This window comes from Callithrix jacchus, chromosome X (genome assembly GCF_049354715.1).
Source record: "Callithrix jacchus isolate 240 chromosome X, calJac240_pri, whole genome shotgun sequence".
NCBI classification, from domain to species: Eukaryota; Metazoa; Chordata; class Mammalia; order Primates; family Cebidae; genus Callithrix; species Callithrix jacchus.
In genome coordinates this window covers 50612195-50630873 of record NC_133524.1, presented here as the reverse complement: position 1 = coordinate 50630873, position 18679 = coordinate 50612195, and the positions used below count along the sequence as shown (strand labels likewise).

General features: G+C 37.3%; 1 protein-coding gene across 5 annotated transcripts in view; it reads right to left on the bottom strand.

Moving 5' to 3' along the window:
- Positions 1-18679, bottom strand: part of CCNB3 (cyclin B3) — a 91121-nt gene that overhangs the window by 28098 nt on the left and 44344 nt on the right. For 4 of the 5 annotated variants that reach the window (XM_054250902.2, XM_054250901.2, XM_035288756.3 and 1 more), the window contains exons 6-8: positions 13253-16235; positions 11840-11938; positions 10415-10507 (exon numbers count right to left, since the gene is read on the bottom strand). In XM_054250902.2, coding sequence (XP_054106877.2) covers positions 10415-10507; positions 11840-11938; positions 13253-16235 — 3175 coding nt within the window. The remainder of the gene's footprint in view (positions 1-10414; positions 10508-11839; positions 11939-13252; positions 16236-18679) is intronic. The other variant, XM_035288755.3, reaches the window with a different exon arrangement.

Below are 18679 nucleotides of genomic sequence, written 5' to 3'. Positions count from 1 at the left end.
AAACTGGAGGTATCACACTACCTGACTTCAAACTATACTACAAGTCTACAGTAATCAAAACAGCATGGTACTGGTACCAAAACAGATACAGACCAATGGAACAGAACAGAGGCAGCAGAAATAACACCACACATCTACAACCATCTAATCTTTGACAAAACAGACAAAAACAAGAAATGGGGAAAGGATTCTCTATTGAATAAACGGTGTTGGAAAAACTGGCTAGCCATGCACAGAAAGCTGAAACTGGACCCCTTCCTTACACCTTACACAAAAATTAACTCCAGATGGGTTAAAGATTTAAACATAAGACCTAACACCATAAAAACCCTAAGAGAAAACCTAGGCGATACCAATCAGGACATAGGCATAGGCAAGAACTTCAGGACTAAAACACCAAAAGCAATGACAACAAAAGACAAAATAGACAAATGGGATCTAATTAAACTTAAGAGCTTCTGCACAGCAAAGGAAACTATCATTAGAGTGAACAGGCAACCAACGGAATGGGAAAAAAATTTTGCAAGCTACCCATCTGACAAAGGGCTAATATCCAGAATCTACAAAGAACTTAAACAAATTTACAAGAAAAAAAACAAACAACCTCATCAAAAAGTGGGCAAAGGATATGAACAGACACTTTTCAAAAAAAGACATTTATGAGGCCAACAAACATATGAAAAAATGCTCATCATCACTGGTCACTAGAGAAATCAAAACCACATTGAGATACCATCTCATGCCAGTTAGAATGGTGATCATTTAAAAATCTGGAGACAACAGATGTTGGAGAAGATGTGGAGAAATAGGAATCATTTTTCCACATCCTCTCCAGCATCTTCAACCATTGTGGAAGACAGTGTAGTGATTCCTCAGGGTTCTAGAAATAGAAATACCATTACTGGATATATACCTAAAGGATTATAAATCATTCTATTATAAAGACACATGTACATGTATGTTTATTGCAGCACTGTTCACAGGAGCAAAGACTTGGAACCAACTCAAATGCACATCAATGATAAAGTGGATAAAAAAATGTGGCACATACACACCATGGAATACTATGCAGCCATAAAAAGGATGAGTTCATGTCTTTGGCAGAGACATGGATGAAGCTGGAAACCATCATTCTCAGCAAACTGACACAAGAACAGAAAACCAAACACTGCATTGTCCTCACTCATAAGTGAGTGTTGAACAATGAGAACACATGGACACAGGGAGTGGAACATCACAAACTGGGGTCTGTTGGGAGTGGGAGGTGAAGAAAGGGATAGTGGCGGGGGGGAGATTGGGGAGGGATAGCATTAGGAGGAGTGCCTAATGTGGGTGATGGGGGGATGGAGGCAGCAAACCACCATGGCGTGTGTATATTTATGTAGCAATCCTGTAAGATCTGCACATGTACCCCAGAACTTAAAATATAATTTAAAAAATGAAAAATATAAACTACAGAAATGACTCAAGAAGAGCAAGAAAAGCTTACTAGGCCAATAACCATTGTTATTAGAAAAATTTCTCAAAAAAATCACACGCAAAAAATGGTACTATACATTGATGGGCTCATGGATAATTTCTTCAAGCAAAATATGATTCCTGTGTTAAAGTTAGTACTGTTGGAAAATTTCCCTAATTATGTGATAAAGCTAGAGTAACTCTTTATAAAGACCTTTATTAAATATTTACTACACTTAATAAAGACAGCAAATTTCACTAGAAACTTAAAAATAAATCTGATTTATGAGTAAATTTGCAAAAATTCTAAACAAAGTATATGCATATCAAGTCCAAGAGTAAATTAAACAAATCATGACTAACTTCAGCAAAGTAGATGAATATAAAATACAGAAAAAATCAAGTTTTCCCAATATACTAGCAGTAAATTTTAAAAGAGAAAAAGGAGAACACTCATAACAGTTTAAAAAATTCTCAATACTCAAGAAAAACATTTTTAAGTTAGTGGGACCAATATGAAGAAAATTTATAAAAATTTAAAATTGTAAAAGACCTGGGAAGTAAACCAACACAATGTAACAGGCTTAGAAAGTTTAATATTATAAAATCTGATTTTTTTCCTGAATTAATCCTACCAGGCTATTTTTTAAAACTTGACAAAATTATTCTACAGCTCACCTGGAAGAATTAAGGTGCAAGAACAATCAGGAATATTTTATAAAAGATAAGTAAAGAGGCAATAAATGTATTACAAAGCTGTAATAATTTTAAAAAAAGCATACTACTGATGTTAGAGTAGACAAATAGATCAATGGAAGAGAACTGGAAAGACCACAAACAAACTGAAGTATGTATGATAAAGGTATCATTTCAAACCAGTGGATAATGAAAATAAATGGTGTTGGAATAACCAGATAATCATTGGAGAAAGGTGTTTATATTCTGGCACCAAGCAGACTAAGGATTTAAAAGTAGAAATGAAACTATAAATATTCTAAAAAAAATCTGGAGAAATATTTATAAAATTCTGGACTAATGACTTTCCTAAGCAAGAAACAAATCTTAAAGCTATAAGGGAAAGAACTGATAAACTTGACTACTTAAAATGTCAATTTTTGTGTCAGATGAGAACACGTGGACTCAGGGAGAGGAACATCAAACACTGGGGGCAGTTAGGGGTGGGAGTAGGAGAAAGACAGTGGGGAGTGGGAAGGGATAACATGGGGAGAAATGCCAGATATAGTATGCACCTAACGTTAAATAAATATATAATTTTTTAAAATGCCAATTCTTCTGTACATCTAGCTAAAATAACACATTAAAATTTTCACTTATCAGATGGTAAAAAATACAAATTGTATTGATAAGATTATGGGCAAATAAGCATTTTCATTCAGTAATGGTAAAAGCATAAATGGTCATGACATTTCAGAAGGACAGTTGTCAACATGTACAAAAATTTTTCATGTGCATGTTTTGATCTAATAATCCTATTCACAGTCATTTGTTCCAGAGAAAAATTAGTAAAATTATAAAAAATGCACATATATGTATATTCACTACAGGTTTATTTCAAAGAACAATATTTGAAAATAACTTAAATGTCCATTAATAGCAGGATGGGTATGACAGAAGAGAAATACCATACTGCAAACAAAATAGATGTAAAAATATGTCAGGTTTACTGGAAAGATGTTTGCAATCATATAACCACTGCTATATGAGAATTGCTACATGAGAAAAAGGTCAGAAATAAATATAAATAAGATCTAATAATCCTAAATGTGTATGTTCCTAACAGAACTTCAAAAAACACAAAGAAAAAATGATAAAACTTAGACAAATCCACAATTATAGTTGAAGACTTCAGTACTCCTCTCTCAGTAACAGAATTAGTACACAGAAAATCACTATGGATAATAAAGAAATTAAACCAAAAGCAAGAAGAAAGGAAACTATTTTTAAAACTATAAAATTTAGAGCAGATATAAAGAATACTAAAAACAGAAAAATAAAGAAAAATGGATGAGATCAAAATCTGCTTTTTTGAAAGATGAATAAAATTAGTAAACTTCTAGCAAGACTGATAAAAAAGAGAGAAGACACAAATTACCAGTATCAAGAATGAAAAAGAGTGAACACTATGAACAACTCTATGCACATAAATTCAACAACTTAGAGGGAAGAGACCACCAACTCCTTGAAAACCACAAAATACCAAAAGTCACCCAAGATGAAATAGATAACTTAAATAACTTTATAACTATTAAAGGAATGATATTCTTCACTGAAAACCATTTAGGAAAATAACCCCCCAGGCACTGATGTTTTCACTTGCAAATTCTATCAAACATTTAAAGAAGAAATAACATTAATTCTACACATCTCTTCCAGAAAACAGAAGGGTGGGGATAGTTCCCAACTTACTTTACAAGATCACTATTCTGATACCAGAACAAAAACCAAAAAACAGAAACCAACCAGAATGCTACAGGCCAACATCCCAACATCCATCATAAACATAGATGTAAAAATCCTCAACAAAATATTGGCAAATAAAATCCAGCAATATATAAAAAGAATAATATACCAGGACCAAAAGAGGTTTATCTCAAGAATATAAAAATAAGGTTGCTTCTATTTTTGAAGATCAATTGATATCTTACTATATTAGTCTAAATCAAAAAAAATTATATCAATAGATTCAGGAAAAAAGCATTTGACAAAATCTAACATTTATTCATGATAAAAAATACATTACACAGCATCAAACTAGAAATAGAAAGTAACTTTCTTAACCTGATCAAAGGTATTTACAAAAATCCTACAGTTAAAATCACACTGATAGTTAAAGTCAATGCGTTCCTCCTAAAATCAGGAGTAAGGTAAGGCTGTCCACTCTTACTGCTTCTATATCAATATCATAATGGAAGTCCCAGGCAATATAATAAAACATGAAATAAAAAGCATGGAGATTAGAAAGGAAGAAATAAACTGTCCTTATTTGCAGATGACACAATTATCTATGTAGATAACTCCAAGAACGCTACAAAAAAAAAGAACTCCTAAGACTGAATTTTAGCAAAGTCACGGAATACAAGGCCAACACACAAACATCAATCGTATTTCATACTGGCAAAGTACAAATAGAAAGCTAAATTTAAAAAAAACATCATTTACAATAGCTTCAAGAAAGGAAAATATTTTTTATAAATCTAACAAAACATATATAGGATCTGTATGATGAGAAAAATAAATCAAAGAAAAAGAAAATTTAAATAAACAGGAAAACATACCATATGCTGGAAGATTCAACATAGCAAAGTGTCAATTCTATTCAAATTCACCTATAGATGGGTATTGGGGTTCCCCAAGACCACCTCCAGCACAATGATTTCCTAGGAGAGCTCAGAGGACTTAGTATATAGTAATACTCATGACTATGATTTATTTCAGGGAAAGGATACAAAGTAAAATCAGCAAAGGGATAAGAAGCATGGGGCAAAGTCTGGAAAAAGCCACAAGCAAGCTTCCAAGAGTCCTGTCAGTAGAGTCGCTTCAGGATGCACTTTATTGCTCTAGCAATGAGTTCTGACAACAAATGGGAAGTATTGTCTACCACAGAAGCTTACTATCACTCAGTGCCCAAAAGTTTATTGGGAACTAGTCAAATAAACACTCTTTGCCTAGCATGTTCTGAAGTTCCAGACTCCCAAAAGGAAAGCAGGTATTCAGCCTAAAAGACATTGTTTGCATGAAGAGTTTAGGCACAGTAAGCTATGGTTATCATTCAGAGAAAGTTTTATATCAGTGTAGGGACTGCTTACTGGCCAAGTTTCCAGATTATCAGCCAAGGACCAACCTTGCAAACAGACCTTTTTAGGGATAGCAGTACTGGGCCTATTATTTTAACTCTTTTTTTGCATAAAATGTAACTCAATTCCAATCAAACTCCTAGAAATACTTTAAAGATAGAAATTGATTCCAAAATGTATATAGAAAGGCAAAGGAACTAGAATAGCTAAAAGTTTTTTTTTTAAAGAATAGAGTTGAAAATATCACAATAACCAGTTTTAAGACTAACTATACAGAAATAAAGACAGTGTGATATTGGTGAAGGAAGAGACACAGAGATCAAGGAAACCGAATATTGGTATAGACTCACAAAACTGTTTTTAGCAAGGTGCAAAAGCAATTCCATGATGAAAGTATAGTTTTTAATTCCTACACATGGTATTAGAACAATTAAACATCCATATGCAAAAAAATGAACCTTGACCTAAACCTGATACCTTATACAAAAATTAAGTAAAATGGACTACAAAATTAAAGTAACATAATGTAACATATATAGTAACATATAGTAACATAATGTAACTGTAACCTTTTAGATAAAATACAGGAGACAGGCCAAGCACAGTGGCTTATGCCTGTAATCCCAGCACTTTGGGAGGATGAGGCAGGTAGATCACTTGAGGTCAGGAGTTCAAGACCAGCCTGGCCAACATGGTGAAACTCCGTCTCTACTAAAAATATAAAAATTAGCCAGGCATGGTGGTGAGCACCTGTAATCCCAGCTACTTGGAAGGCTGAAGCTGTAGAATCACTTGAACCCAGGATGCAGAGGTTGCAGTGAGGCAAGACCACGCCATTTCACTCCAGCCTGGGCAACAAGAGAAAAACTTCGTCTCAAAAAAAAATTATACTGTATACACACACACACACATACACACACACACACACACACACACACGAGAGAGAGAGAGAGAGAGAGAGAGAGAGAGAGAGACAGACAGACAGACAGACAGAGACAGAGAGACTCTGTTCGTTTAGGCAAAGAGTTCTTAGAAGTAAGTACAATTGGCTGGGTGTGTTGACTCATGCCTGTAATCCCAGCACTTTGGGAGGCCAAGGTGAGTGGATCAGGAGGTCAGGAGTTCAAGACCAACCTGGCCAAGAGTGTGAAACCCCATCTCTACTAAAAATACAAAAATTAGCCAGGCGTGGTGGTGACTGTCTGTAATCCCAGCTACTCGGGAAGCCGAGGCAAGGAGAATTGCTTGAACCTGGGAGGCAAGAGGTTGGGAGGCTGCATGAGATGAGATCGTGCCACTGTAATCCAGCCTGGGCAAAGAGTGAGACTCTGCCTCAAAAAAAAAAAAAAAAGAAAGTAAATACAATCCATAAAGAAAGCATTGATAAACCAGACTTTATCAAAATTAAAAACTTTTGCTCTGGGAAAGACACTGGTAAGAGAAAGAAAAATGACAGACTCAGAGAATATGCTTAATCACATATCCCACAAAGGATTTGCATCCAGAATATGTAAAGAACTCTCATAACTTGATACTAAGAAAATGAACCACCCTATTTATAACTGGGCAAAAGACTTGAACAGACATTTCATCAAAGAGGATATATGCATGACAAGTATGGTTGTCAACATCATTAGCCCTTAAGGAAATATAAATTAAAACTATGAGGAGGTTCCTCTATACACCTGTTAGATGGCTAAAATAAAGTACTAACAAAACCAAGTGCTGACAAGAATGCAGAGCAACCAGAACTCTCATGCATTGGAGTGAGAAATACAAGACATACAGCTTCTCTGTGGCAATTTCTAATTAAGTTAAATATACACTTATCATATGTCCCAACAATCCCATTCCTGTGTGCTGACACTAGAAATTAAAACATATATTCACATAAAAACCTGTATATAATGTACAGTTCTTTTCAAAAACTGGAAACAAACTAAATATCCTTCCACAGGAGAATGGGTAAACTGTGATATATCCATGCCATAGAATACCACTCAGCAATAAAAAGAATGAACTAGTGATATCTGAAACAACTTGAATAAATCTTAAAGGCATCATGCTGAATGAAAGAAGCCATTCTTATAAGGTTACACATAACACAAATCATTTATACAATATTCTTGAAAAGGCAAAGAGATAGAGAATAGATCAGTGGTTTCCAGAAGTTAGGGGTAGGAGATGGGTATAACTCTAAAGGGATAACATATGGAAGTTTTTATGGAGTGGTCAAACTGTTCTATTTCCTAATCATAGTGGCAGTTACGCAAATCTATACATGTGTTAAAAATTCACAGAACTGTCACACTCTTCAGTATTTATCCTAGAGAAATAAAAACTATATTCACAAAAAAACCTGTATGCAAATATTCATAGTAATTTTATCCTTAATGGCCAAAAACTAGTAACAACCCAAATGTCCTTCAATAGGCGAACAGTTAAACATACCATATGTATTAGCCCATTTTCATACTTCTGTGAAGAAGTACCCAAGACTGGGTAATTTATAAAGAAAAAGAGGCTTAATGGACTCACAGTTCCACATGGCAGTGGAGGCCTCACAATCATGGCAGAAGATGAAGGAGGAGCAAAGGCACATCTTACATGGCAGCAGGCAAGAGCATGTGTGCAGAAGAACTGCCTTTTTTTTTTTTTTTTTTGAGACGAAGTTTCACTCTTGTTACCCAGGCTGGAGTGCAATGGTGCAATCTCGGCTCACCACAACCTCTGCCTCCTGGGTTCAGGCAATTCTCCTCCCTCAGCCTCCTGAGTAGCTGGGACTACAGGCACGTGCCCAGCTATTTTTTGTATTTTTAGTAGAGACGGGGTTTCACCATGTTGACCAGGACAGTCTTGATCTCTTGACCTCATGATCCACCCGCCTCGGCCTCCCAAAGTGTTGGGATTACAGGAGTGAGCCACCATGCCTGGTCAAGAACTGCCTTTTATAAAAACATTGGATCTCATGAGACATATTCACTATCATAAGAACAGCATGGGAAAAGCCCGCCCCTATGATGCACTTACCTCCCACTGAGTCCCTCCCACAACATGTGGGGATTATAGAAGGTATAATTCAAGATGAGATTTGGGTGGGGACACAGCCAAATCATATTACCATGGTACATCCATACCATGGAATACTACTTAGCAACAAAAAGGAATGAACTATTCATACAGAGAACTGGAATGGATCTCAAGGGAATTATGGTGAGCAGTAAACATCAAGCTCAAAAGGCTATACACTGTATGATTCCATTAATATAACATTCATGACATAATGAAATTATAGAGATGGAAAACAAATAATTTGTCAGGGACAGGAAGGAGAGGGGAGGGAAATGGTTGTGGCTAAGAAAAAGCGGCATGAGGGATCCTTGTGGCGATGGAACAGTTCTATGCCTTAACCATGGTAGTGATCACAAAATTTACACATGAACAAATAGACTAAACATCTATTTACACACGTGATCAAATAGACTATACACACCCCCAAATAAGTGCATGTAAAATTGCTGAAATCTAAACAAGGTCTGTGGATTATAACAACGTTCATTTCCTAACCGTGACAGTATATTACAGTTACACCAGATGTTATCATTGGGATAAACTAGGGTAAAGACTACACAGGCTCTCTTTGTCTTTTTTTTCATTTCTCATGAATCAATTATTTCAAAAAAAGTGTTAAAATTTTGTGGAACTACATATCCAAAAAGTCATTGTTGTTATTTGGTTATTTTAAAATATAAAAACCAAAGAATTATGAAAGCACTACATATACCTACAGTTATAAAAACAATATTATATTTTCTAGAACTGAGATTCGCTTTCAAGGAGTATACATTAATGTAACTCATGGAGCCTTATAAAACTATATGTGCCTGGGCCACATCACTACAATTCTGATTGGATATGTCTGGGATAGGACCTGGGCATCTGATTCTGATGTGTACCGTGAATGGATAAGCACTGCTTAAGATGGAGGGATAATATAGGCAAACAAATGAGAGCAGTGGTTTGGGGTTGTGGAATCACAGGTAATTATAATTTGTTACTTTGCTATAATATATGTTTTTATGCAATAAAAATAACAAAAAACTTTAAATAAAAAATATTTAGTTCATTATTCCAACTGGCAGAGATACCTTTTCTCTGTAAGCCATTTATTTCCTATCCCTACTCCCAGTTTCATGCCATCCAGGAATTTAAAGAATACACCTTCTCTGTTCTCATTTACATCACCAATGAGAATGTTAAGCAGAACAAAGTCCAATGGCAGTCACTAGAAATTTCTTTCCAACTTGGCAATGATAAGCAATCTTTGGGTTCTATTTCACTTAAGATCTACCCAAATTTTACCGTTATCTGATTTACTATTTTCTACCATTTTCATGCTTTGCTGATGTCCAAATATACTGGTGTCTACCATAATTCCTTGGTCTTTCACTCCAAAATGAGCCTGAACCACTCCTCTGGTACTTGATAAAGGATATAAAACTATATTATCTTTTCTTCTCAATTACATACTAAGACTGCTGGGCATAGGCTGACCATGCTGTATGTTTCCTTGCAAACTCCATAGTGATTCATTCAATTCCATTCATTCAATAAATACTTACTGACCCCCTATTATATGCTATGTACTACTCTGGGCTCTCCTTCCTTACTGTAAAATAATAATTAAGTATTCATAGCAGTATTCCCTCAATATCTAACCTTGGACAAACAGCTACCTGAAGGATGGTGCCACACTGTCCTTCCTATCATCCATTCCACCCAAAGCTTGAAAGACTTTGTCATCAACCCCAATCTAAATCACTAGATATACTTTTACATGGCTTTAAGAATGATAAAACAACTATACCATCACTGCCTTTTGTAGAAATAGCCTCTCCTTCCAATTAGTTCTCACAGTATTTTATTTGAAAATTCTTAGAGCACTTAGTATATTCTACTTTGTATTATACTTATTTGTCTGCATATCTTATCTTGCCTCCTACATTGTGAGCTCCTTGAGGGTAGGAACCATGGCTTATTCAACTCTGTAGACCCAGCACATTTTTACCATGTTTTTGGTTTGGCAGCCCTGAATGAGAAAGAGAATTGCTACTCCTTAAGGCAGGATTTGTCAGGCTTACCTGCACCTCTACCAACCAGTCCACAAGAATGGCCCTCATGTCACCGGTGATTTCAATCTGCATGTTCATGTAATCTGTAACTATAAACTGTTCCTGGAACCAATGAGAAAGAAACGTTAATAAACTCTTCTTGTAGTTCAAATTTGTAACTTAACAATTAACTTCTCTCTCATGATTCTAATTCCTCATTTTCAACTGGTATTTAGATAGGAGCAGATCAAAGTATCCTTTTCCAGGCAAGTTGCAATTATTCTTTGGGAAATAGACACATGTGATATTCAAGTGTCAGAGTGGATATTGAAGAGTCCAGGGGGAATAAGGGCAGAAACACATCTACAACTGTAGACCAATGCCATAAAATTTCTGCTGCTTCTTTGGAATTTAATCTAAAGCACAATACCACACTATGTAGAGCACTGCTTCTCAAACTTCAACACATATGCACTACTTGGGGATCATGTAAAACTTCAGATTCCGATTTAGAAGGTCTGGGATAGGGCTAGGTTTCTGCATTTCTAACAATATCTCAAGTGAAACCAATACTGCTGAACCAAGGATCACATTTTTAATGTAACAAAGGTGTCTCTTACTTAGAGTATGCCAGAAAAAGTGTGGGCTTTGGAGTCAGTTAATCAATTACACTCTCTCTATAAAGAGGATAGTTGGATGTGTAGGTGGATTTCCATCCACCCACCCTCTTACATATGACCTGCTAAAAATTCTACTTGGTAGATGACCTTGGTCTTCTCTATTCTGTTGAGAGAGAGAGAGAGAGAGAGAGAGAGAGAGAGAGAGAGAGAGAGAGAGAGGGAGGGAGGGAGGGAGGGAGGGAGGGAGGGAGGGAGGGAGGGAGGGAGGGAGGGAGGGGAGAGAAGAAACTTTGGAATTGATGAATATTAGTGGTAAAGGAGACTGGCAGATTTCAAAAGCAAAGGAAAACTTCAACAGGTTGGGGATCTGAAACAAAGATATAATTTTGCATACAGTGCCAGAAACATGCATAGGGAAGGAATGGAAAAAGATCTCTAAGAACAGCCACTCGGTGACTATTTGACCATTTTTGTGTCTAAGACTGTCAAGACTGTCTTCTTAGAAATTAAGACGTGCAGCATTATGGTCTTCAAGGTAATCAGACTTTAACCCATATCCCAGCTTTACCATATACCACTTAAATGACTCTCGGCAGTCTCCTCTATCTGTAGTATCTACCATCATGAAGTTACTGAAAGAATTAAGATAATGTCTACAAATCTGTCAGTACAATGTCCAACTCATAGTAAGCTACCAACATGTTAGTTGTTGCTATTATTTTTTTTATCATCATCAATATTATACCCCTTTCAACTTACATACTAAAGGATGGAAAGATGAGGAAATGAAAACTAGAAATCATTGTCCACTCCCCAACCCAAGCAACCTACACACCTCTCTCTCCTTCATGTAACTGAAGATTTCCTTGACATATACTGGGTTGAAACTTGCATCACTGTTGTCCTCGGCAGTATCTTCCTGTGGGATTATCGGCTTAGACATCACCAAAAAGATATATTATGAGGAAAATTATTCCAAAGAAGACTTAGCACAATACTTATCAAGGATTACTCCTTTCTCCCCACTGTCTTCTTCTGCTAAGGTATCTCAAGCCTTGCATATGCTGGGCCATAACACAGTATTCCTTGGCCCTGCAATCCTCATATGGCCCAATGATCAAGAAATGCCTAGTCTTCCTTGTATATACTCTCACTTCCCTAGGAACAAGGCACCCTTTTTTTTTTTTTTTTCCTGAGATGGAGTCTTGCTCTGTCGCCAGGCTGGAGTGCAGTGGCGCAATCTCGGCTCACTGCAACCTCCGCCTCCTGGGTTCAAGCGATTCTTCTGCCTCAGCCTCCCGAGTAGCTGGGACTACAGGTGCGTACCACCACACCTGACTAATTTTTGTATTTTTAGTAGAGACGGGGTTTCATCATGGCGAGGATGGTCTAGATCTCTTGACCTCGTGATCCGCCCACCTCGGCCTCCCAAACTGCTGGGATTACAGGCATGAGCCACTGCGCCTGGCCCAAGGGACCCTTTTTCTAGGTAAGCTCAAGATTCTCCAAAACAGACATTCTTGTTTTATTATTTCAACTTTGTTACCTGTCTTCATAGGTTCCTAATTATATCAATGTTTTGATCTGGCCCAATTCATCTTGGTAGTCTTTTCCTCCCTTCTACACCTTCGCTCAGGTTGTTTGGTCTACAAAAAGGACATTTCTCCTCCAGCTTGCTGAATATCATCCCTTCATTATTCAAATTTACAATGTAAAGACCACCTTCCTTGGGAGATGCTCCTATGAACTTTGCCCATTTTTGACTGAAGCCCACTGTGATGCAAATTGCAATTACTAAGAAAGGCAATTTCCTGAATGAAATTACCTGACCTTATTGCAAAACCCAAGTATATAGCACAATAGTCCAGACACTTGTGGGTATAATTGGAATAAATACTTTCTGATTGCTTAGATCTATTGCTGTGTCAATCAGGAAGACAAGAGATTCTACAAGGCCAACTTGATTTAAGAGAAAAATGCAAAAGAACCTGGGAAATGTATCCCATATCATAGGTAACCTCAGGATATAAAAGGTGAGAAGAGATGATTCTGTATCACCTATCATTAAATAAAACCAGAAGTAAATCCAAGAAATATCACCCTCCCACTAGGTAGAGGGATACCCCCAATAACTTACTATATATGGCTCAATTGCTTAGGAAGACAAAAAAAAAAAACTTTGCTAGCAGCCATCTCCAGGATATCAAAGAACACTTTATCTACTTTAAGAAGAAAGAGAGATAAATACCTCCTTTGGTGCTTGCTTGGCCTGTGGTGAGAAAGGTTCATCAGAAGCACATGCACTGGACTTGGTGATGGTTGTAATGTTAGACTTGCCTGTTACGGATTCACAAATGGTGCTAGACCCATATGGGCTGGTTCCAACTTGGGGGATCGAGAATGTTTTGAGAAAGATGTCTTTCTTGCAGGTGGTACTCTCTTGTAAGGTCAATAGCTCCTTGAAAGACAATTCCTTCCCAGTGGTGGGTTTCTCATTCAGAGTTGTCATATCTTTGAAGAGGAATGCCTCATTCATGGTAGACATCTGCAAGGGTAATGGCTCTTTGAAGAGGGTCTCTTTCTCAATGATGGACTTCTCCTGCAAAACCAAGGACACCTTGAAAATGGTCTCCTTCTCAGTGCTGGGCTTCTCACACAAAGCCAAGTGTTGCTTAAAGAAGGCCTGATGCTCAATGCTGGGCTTCTCCTGCAAGGCCAAAGTTTCCTTAAAGTGAGCTTCTGTGTCAATAGTGGGCTCCTTGAGGACAGCCTCCTTCTCAATGCTAGGCTTCTCCTCCATGGCCAAAAGTTTCTTGAAGAGGGTCTCCCCCTCCTCAATGCTGGGATACCCCTCCAAGGCCAGTGGCGAGTTAATAAGGAATTCTTTTTCATTGATGTTCTCATTCAAAGCCAACTGCTTCTCCAAGAGGAACACTTTTCCCTGAGCAGTGGACCGCTCCTTTAAAGATAATTGTGTATCTATGTTTGTGGCTGCCTCAGCAGAATGCGCCTTCTTCAGAACCAATGGCCTACTGATAAGGAACTCATCTTCTTCCACGGTGCTTCTCTCCTGCAAGGCCAACAGCTTCTTCAAGGAATCCTCTTCGGTAGCAGCCTTCTCTTGCAAGACCGAAGCCTCCTGGAAGAGGGACCCACTTTTGTTGGTATGCTTAACATGCAATGAAAATAGTTCCTGAGAGAATTCCTCCTCAGTGGTAGTTGTCTCCTGGATGGGCAATGACTCTCTTGAGGAGGACACTTCCTGCAAGGTTGTGTGCTTCTCTTTCAATGCAGATGGTTCCTGGAAGAGAAACTTTTCTTCAGTTGTAGATTTCACTTTAAAGGGCAACAGCTTCTTATAGAATGTTTCCTCCTCAGAAGTGATCTTCTGCAAGACCAGTGGCTTCTCTAACAGTGACATCTTCTCCTGAGTAATGTTCTTTTTCTGTAACGACAATGATGTCTTGGTAAGTACTGTCTCTTCAGTCATAAGGTTCTTCCTAAATGACACTGGCTCCATAAAGAAAGAACTCTTATCGTCACCAATAGAGTTGTTGAACTTATCGTCCTGAAAGTTCAACAGTTCTGGCCAGACAGACATCATCGCTTGAGTGGTGTACTTCTTCTTTAAAGGCACTTTTTCTTCTTTAAAGGACAATGGCTCCTCAATAAGTGACTTCTCTCCAGAGGTGGTCTGTGATACTAGTGGTTTCTTCAACTGGGACACTGTCCCCTGAGTGGTATGCTTCCTCTTTAAAATTAAAGCCTTCTTGGTGGGAGTTGCCTCCTCAATGGTACACTTTTTACAAGCCAAAGCCTCATCAAAAAGTGACTCCTCAGTTGGAGACTTTAGCAAGGACAGGGGCTCCTTTAAGATGGATACCTCCCTCTGAGTGGTGTGCTTCTCTTGCAATGCAGATGGTTCCTGGAAAAAGGACTCCTTCTCAGTAGTAGGCTTCTTCTTAAAGGGCAATGGCTCCTTAATCAGTGATTTATCCCCAGAGATGGTCTTCGGCAATATTAGTGGATGCTTCAAGCAGGACATCTTTCCCTGTGTGGCATCTTTCTCATTTTTTAAAGATAATGGCTTTGTCATGGAGGTTGACTCCTTGGTAGTATGCTTCTTCTCAAAGGAAACTAGCTCCATAAAGTCATCTTCACTGTCACTATTCTGCTGCAATGCGCATGGCTTTTTCAAGTGGTCTACCTCCCCCTGAGTGGTGTGCTTCTCTTGTAATACAGATGGTTCTTGGGAAAAAAGCTTCTCAGTAGTAGGCTTTTCTTTAATGGACAATGGCTTTGTAATGAGTGACTTCTCTCCAGAGGTGATCTCCTGCAATACTAATGGCTTCAAGTGGGACCTCTTTTGCTGAGTCATGCACTGCTTCTTTAAAATAAATGACCTCATGATTGCCTCCTCAGTGCTAGGCTTCTTATTAAAGGGTAATGACTTCTTAACAAGGGAATCCTCTTTAAAGCTGGCCTTCTCCTGCAAGGCTAATGATGTCTTCGAGATGGACATCTCATGTTCAGTGGTATGCTTCTCTTGCAATGCAGATGGCTCTTGGAAAAGGGTCTCCTTCTCAGTGGTAGGTTTTTTCTGAAGGGACAATGGCTCCTTAATGGAGGACATCTCTCCAGAGATGGTTGTCTGCAATACTAGTGGCTTCTTAAAGTGGCACATCTTCCCATAAATGGTACATTTCTTCTTTAAAGATGAGAGCTTTTTGGTAGAGATTGACTCCTCAGTTTTAGGCTTCTTCTTAAAACTCGTTGACTTCATAAAGAAGGAATCCTCTTCAATATTGACATCCTGCAAAGCCAACAACTCTTCCTGGCAGGACTGCTTCCCCTGACTTGCATACATCTTCTTTAAGGATAATGTCTTATTGGTGATGGCTTCCTCCTCAGTTTTATGTGTCTTCTTAAAAGTCACTGGCTCTATAACAAAATCATCATCACTGTCACTCTCCTCCTGCTGGGGCTGTGGCTTTTCCAATAGGGACATGTGCTCATGATTTGAGCACTTCTTTAAAGATAATGACTTCTTGATAAGGATTTTATCCTCGGTAGTGGGTTCCTCTTTTAAAACTAATGGCTTTCTGAAGAGAGATGCCTCCTCAGTACTGGGTGTTTTAGAGGTGGTGGTTATGTCTAGAATGAGTGGTTTCTCCATAATGTTTGGTGCCAAGGTAGTAGAAGCTACTATTGGTGTGAATTCCAGTTTATGCCTGTGAAGGAAACAATGTCTGGGTAATAAAAATGTAGTTCCTAGAATCCCCACCTACCATCCCCTTTTGTTGCTATATTTACTAAAGGTATGAAAGGGGAAGGGGCTTCAACTCCATAAGACAGATTAGAGGGACAAAATCAATAGGTATAATGGTGAATCAACTTAAGTAGCACACTGTATGGTTTTTATGATCTAGATCCCTAGACTTTTCTATAATTTTTCCATTGAAATTCATGTTATGCTTTCTTATACATGCTTTATTACCTTACATACAAAGGCTTTTATTATAATACTTATCTGTTCATGCATCAGTCTCCCTCACTAGCTGCATTTGTCTTTGTCTATCAATCCAAGGCATCTGGTAAAATTCAAGTTGAAATTAATATTGTTTGAAGGCTAATGAGAGAGGTGAGCTGGTAATTAAAATTGGTACTATCTACCCACATTCCCTTCACCCTGAGCAATTCAGGAGATGTGTTCCCAATGGAAGGCTGAAATAGAAATTTGTCACATGTGTCAGATGCAAAGGTTTGTTTTGAATAGGACTGTATATTCAATCAGAGTGACGAATCTAGTGAGATCAAATCACAGGAAAACTAAAGATCAGAATAAGAAGAGGGAGAACTGCAGGTAGATATAATCACCAGTCTGAACAGGACTAAATACCTTCAAAAGAACAGATATATGATCCAGTTCAATATGAAATATACAGAATGGACATATCCATAGAGGTATAACCATAACAGAAAGTAGACTAGTGGTTTCCTGAGGCTGGGACAGGGGTAGGAGTAGAAAGGGGGATTGGAAAGGGAAAGGAACTCCTAATAGGTATGGATTTAGTGGGGGTAGGGATTCAAAAAGTTCTAAAATTAGATAGTGGTAATAGCTGTACAAATCTAGGAATAGAATGAAAAGCCACTTATTTGTTAAGAAAAAAAGTAAGTACTTCAAAAGGTTCTGCTTGACCAGATAGATTCCAGGTCCCTCCTGATAACTTTTAGAGAAGATCTTTAAATAGTCTAGCTAAGGTAAGAACATTCATTCTGGAGCTAGACTGCCTGGATTCAAATTCTGGCTCCTCCACTTACTGACTGGGTGACCTTGGGCAAGTTAACTCTCTGTGCTTCAGTTTTTTTCACCTATAAAATATGGATCATAATAGCTCCTTCATAGGCTTATTGTGAAGATTCAACAAATTAATATGCTTAAAAACACCCTTGCCATGTATGTACCTATGAAACAGTCCTGCATGATCTGCACATGTACCCCAGAACCTAAAGTACTATATATATATATCTTTTTCATAAGCCCACATAAAGAAAACACACTTAAGCGAATGTCATGAACAATTGATTGTCAATAAATTAGATAATTTAGATGAAATGGACAAACTCCTAGGAAGACACAAACTACCAAAACTGACTCAAGAAGAAAACAGACAATCTGAATAGACCTAAAACAAGACATCAAATCAATAATCAGAAAACACTCACAAAGTAAAGTCCAGGCTCAAATGGCTTCAATTCTATCCAAACATTTAAACAAGAACACCAGTTCTTCATTAACTCTTCCAAGAAATGCAAAAAGTGGGAGGTTTCTAACTCACTGTATGAGGTCACTATTACTCTGATACCAAAACCAGACAGAAACCATTAAAAAACTACAGACCAATACCTCTGATGAATATAGATGCAAAATCCTCAGCCAAATACTGCAAACAAAATCCAGCAACACGTAAAAGGATTATACATTATAACCAATTGGGATTTATCCCAGGAATGCAAGATTAACTTAACATCCTAAACTCAATTTGTATACTATATCACATTAATGGAATAAAAAAAAAAAACTACATGATCATCTCAAAAGATCCAGGAAAATCATTTCACAAAATGTAACCCTCTTTGATGATAAAAAGCACTCAATAAGAAATAAAAAGGGGTTCCTCAACCTGATAAACGATATCTATGAAAAATGCAAAGCTAACATCATACTCAATGGTGAAAGACTGATACTTTGCCCCTAAGATCAGGGAGAAAACAAGAATGTCCAACTCTTGATACTTCTATTCAACACTGTACTAGAGGTTCTAGCCAGGGCAAGTAGACAAGAAAACTAAATAAAAGGCATCCAGTTTTGAAAAGTAAAACTATCTGTATTCACAGATGACATGATCATGCATAGAGAAAATCCTAGGGAATAAACACAGAAACTATTAGAACGAACAATTTCAGCAAGATTCCAAGACACAAAAGCAATAAACAAAAATCAAATGTGTTTCTATATACTTGCAATGAATAATCTGAAAATGAAATTAAGTAAACAATTCCATTTATAATAGTATCAAGAAGAAAATGCTTAGAAATAAATTTAACAAAATAAGCATAAAACTTATACTCCAGAAACTGTAAAAACCATTGAAAAAACTTAATATCTAAATAG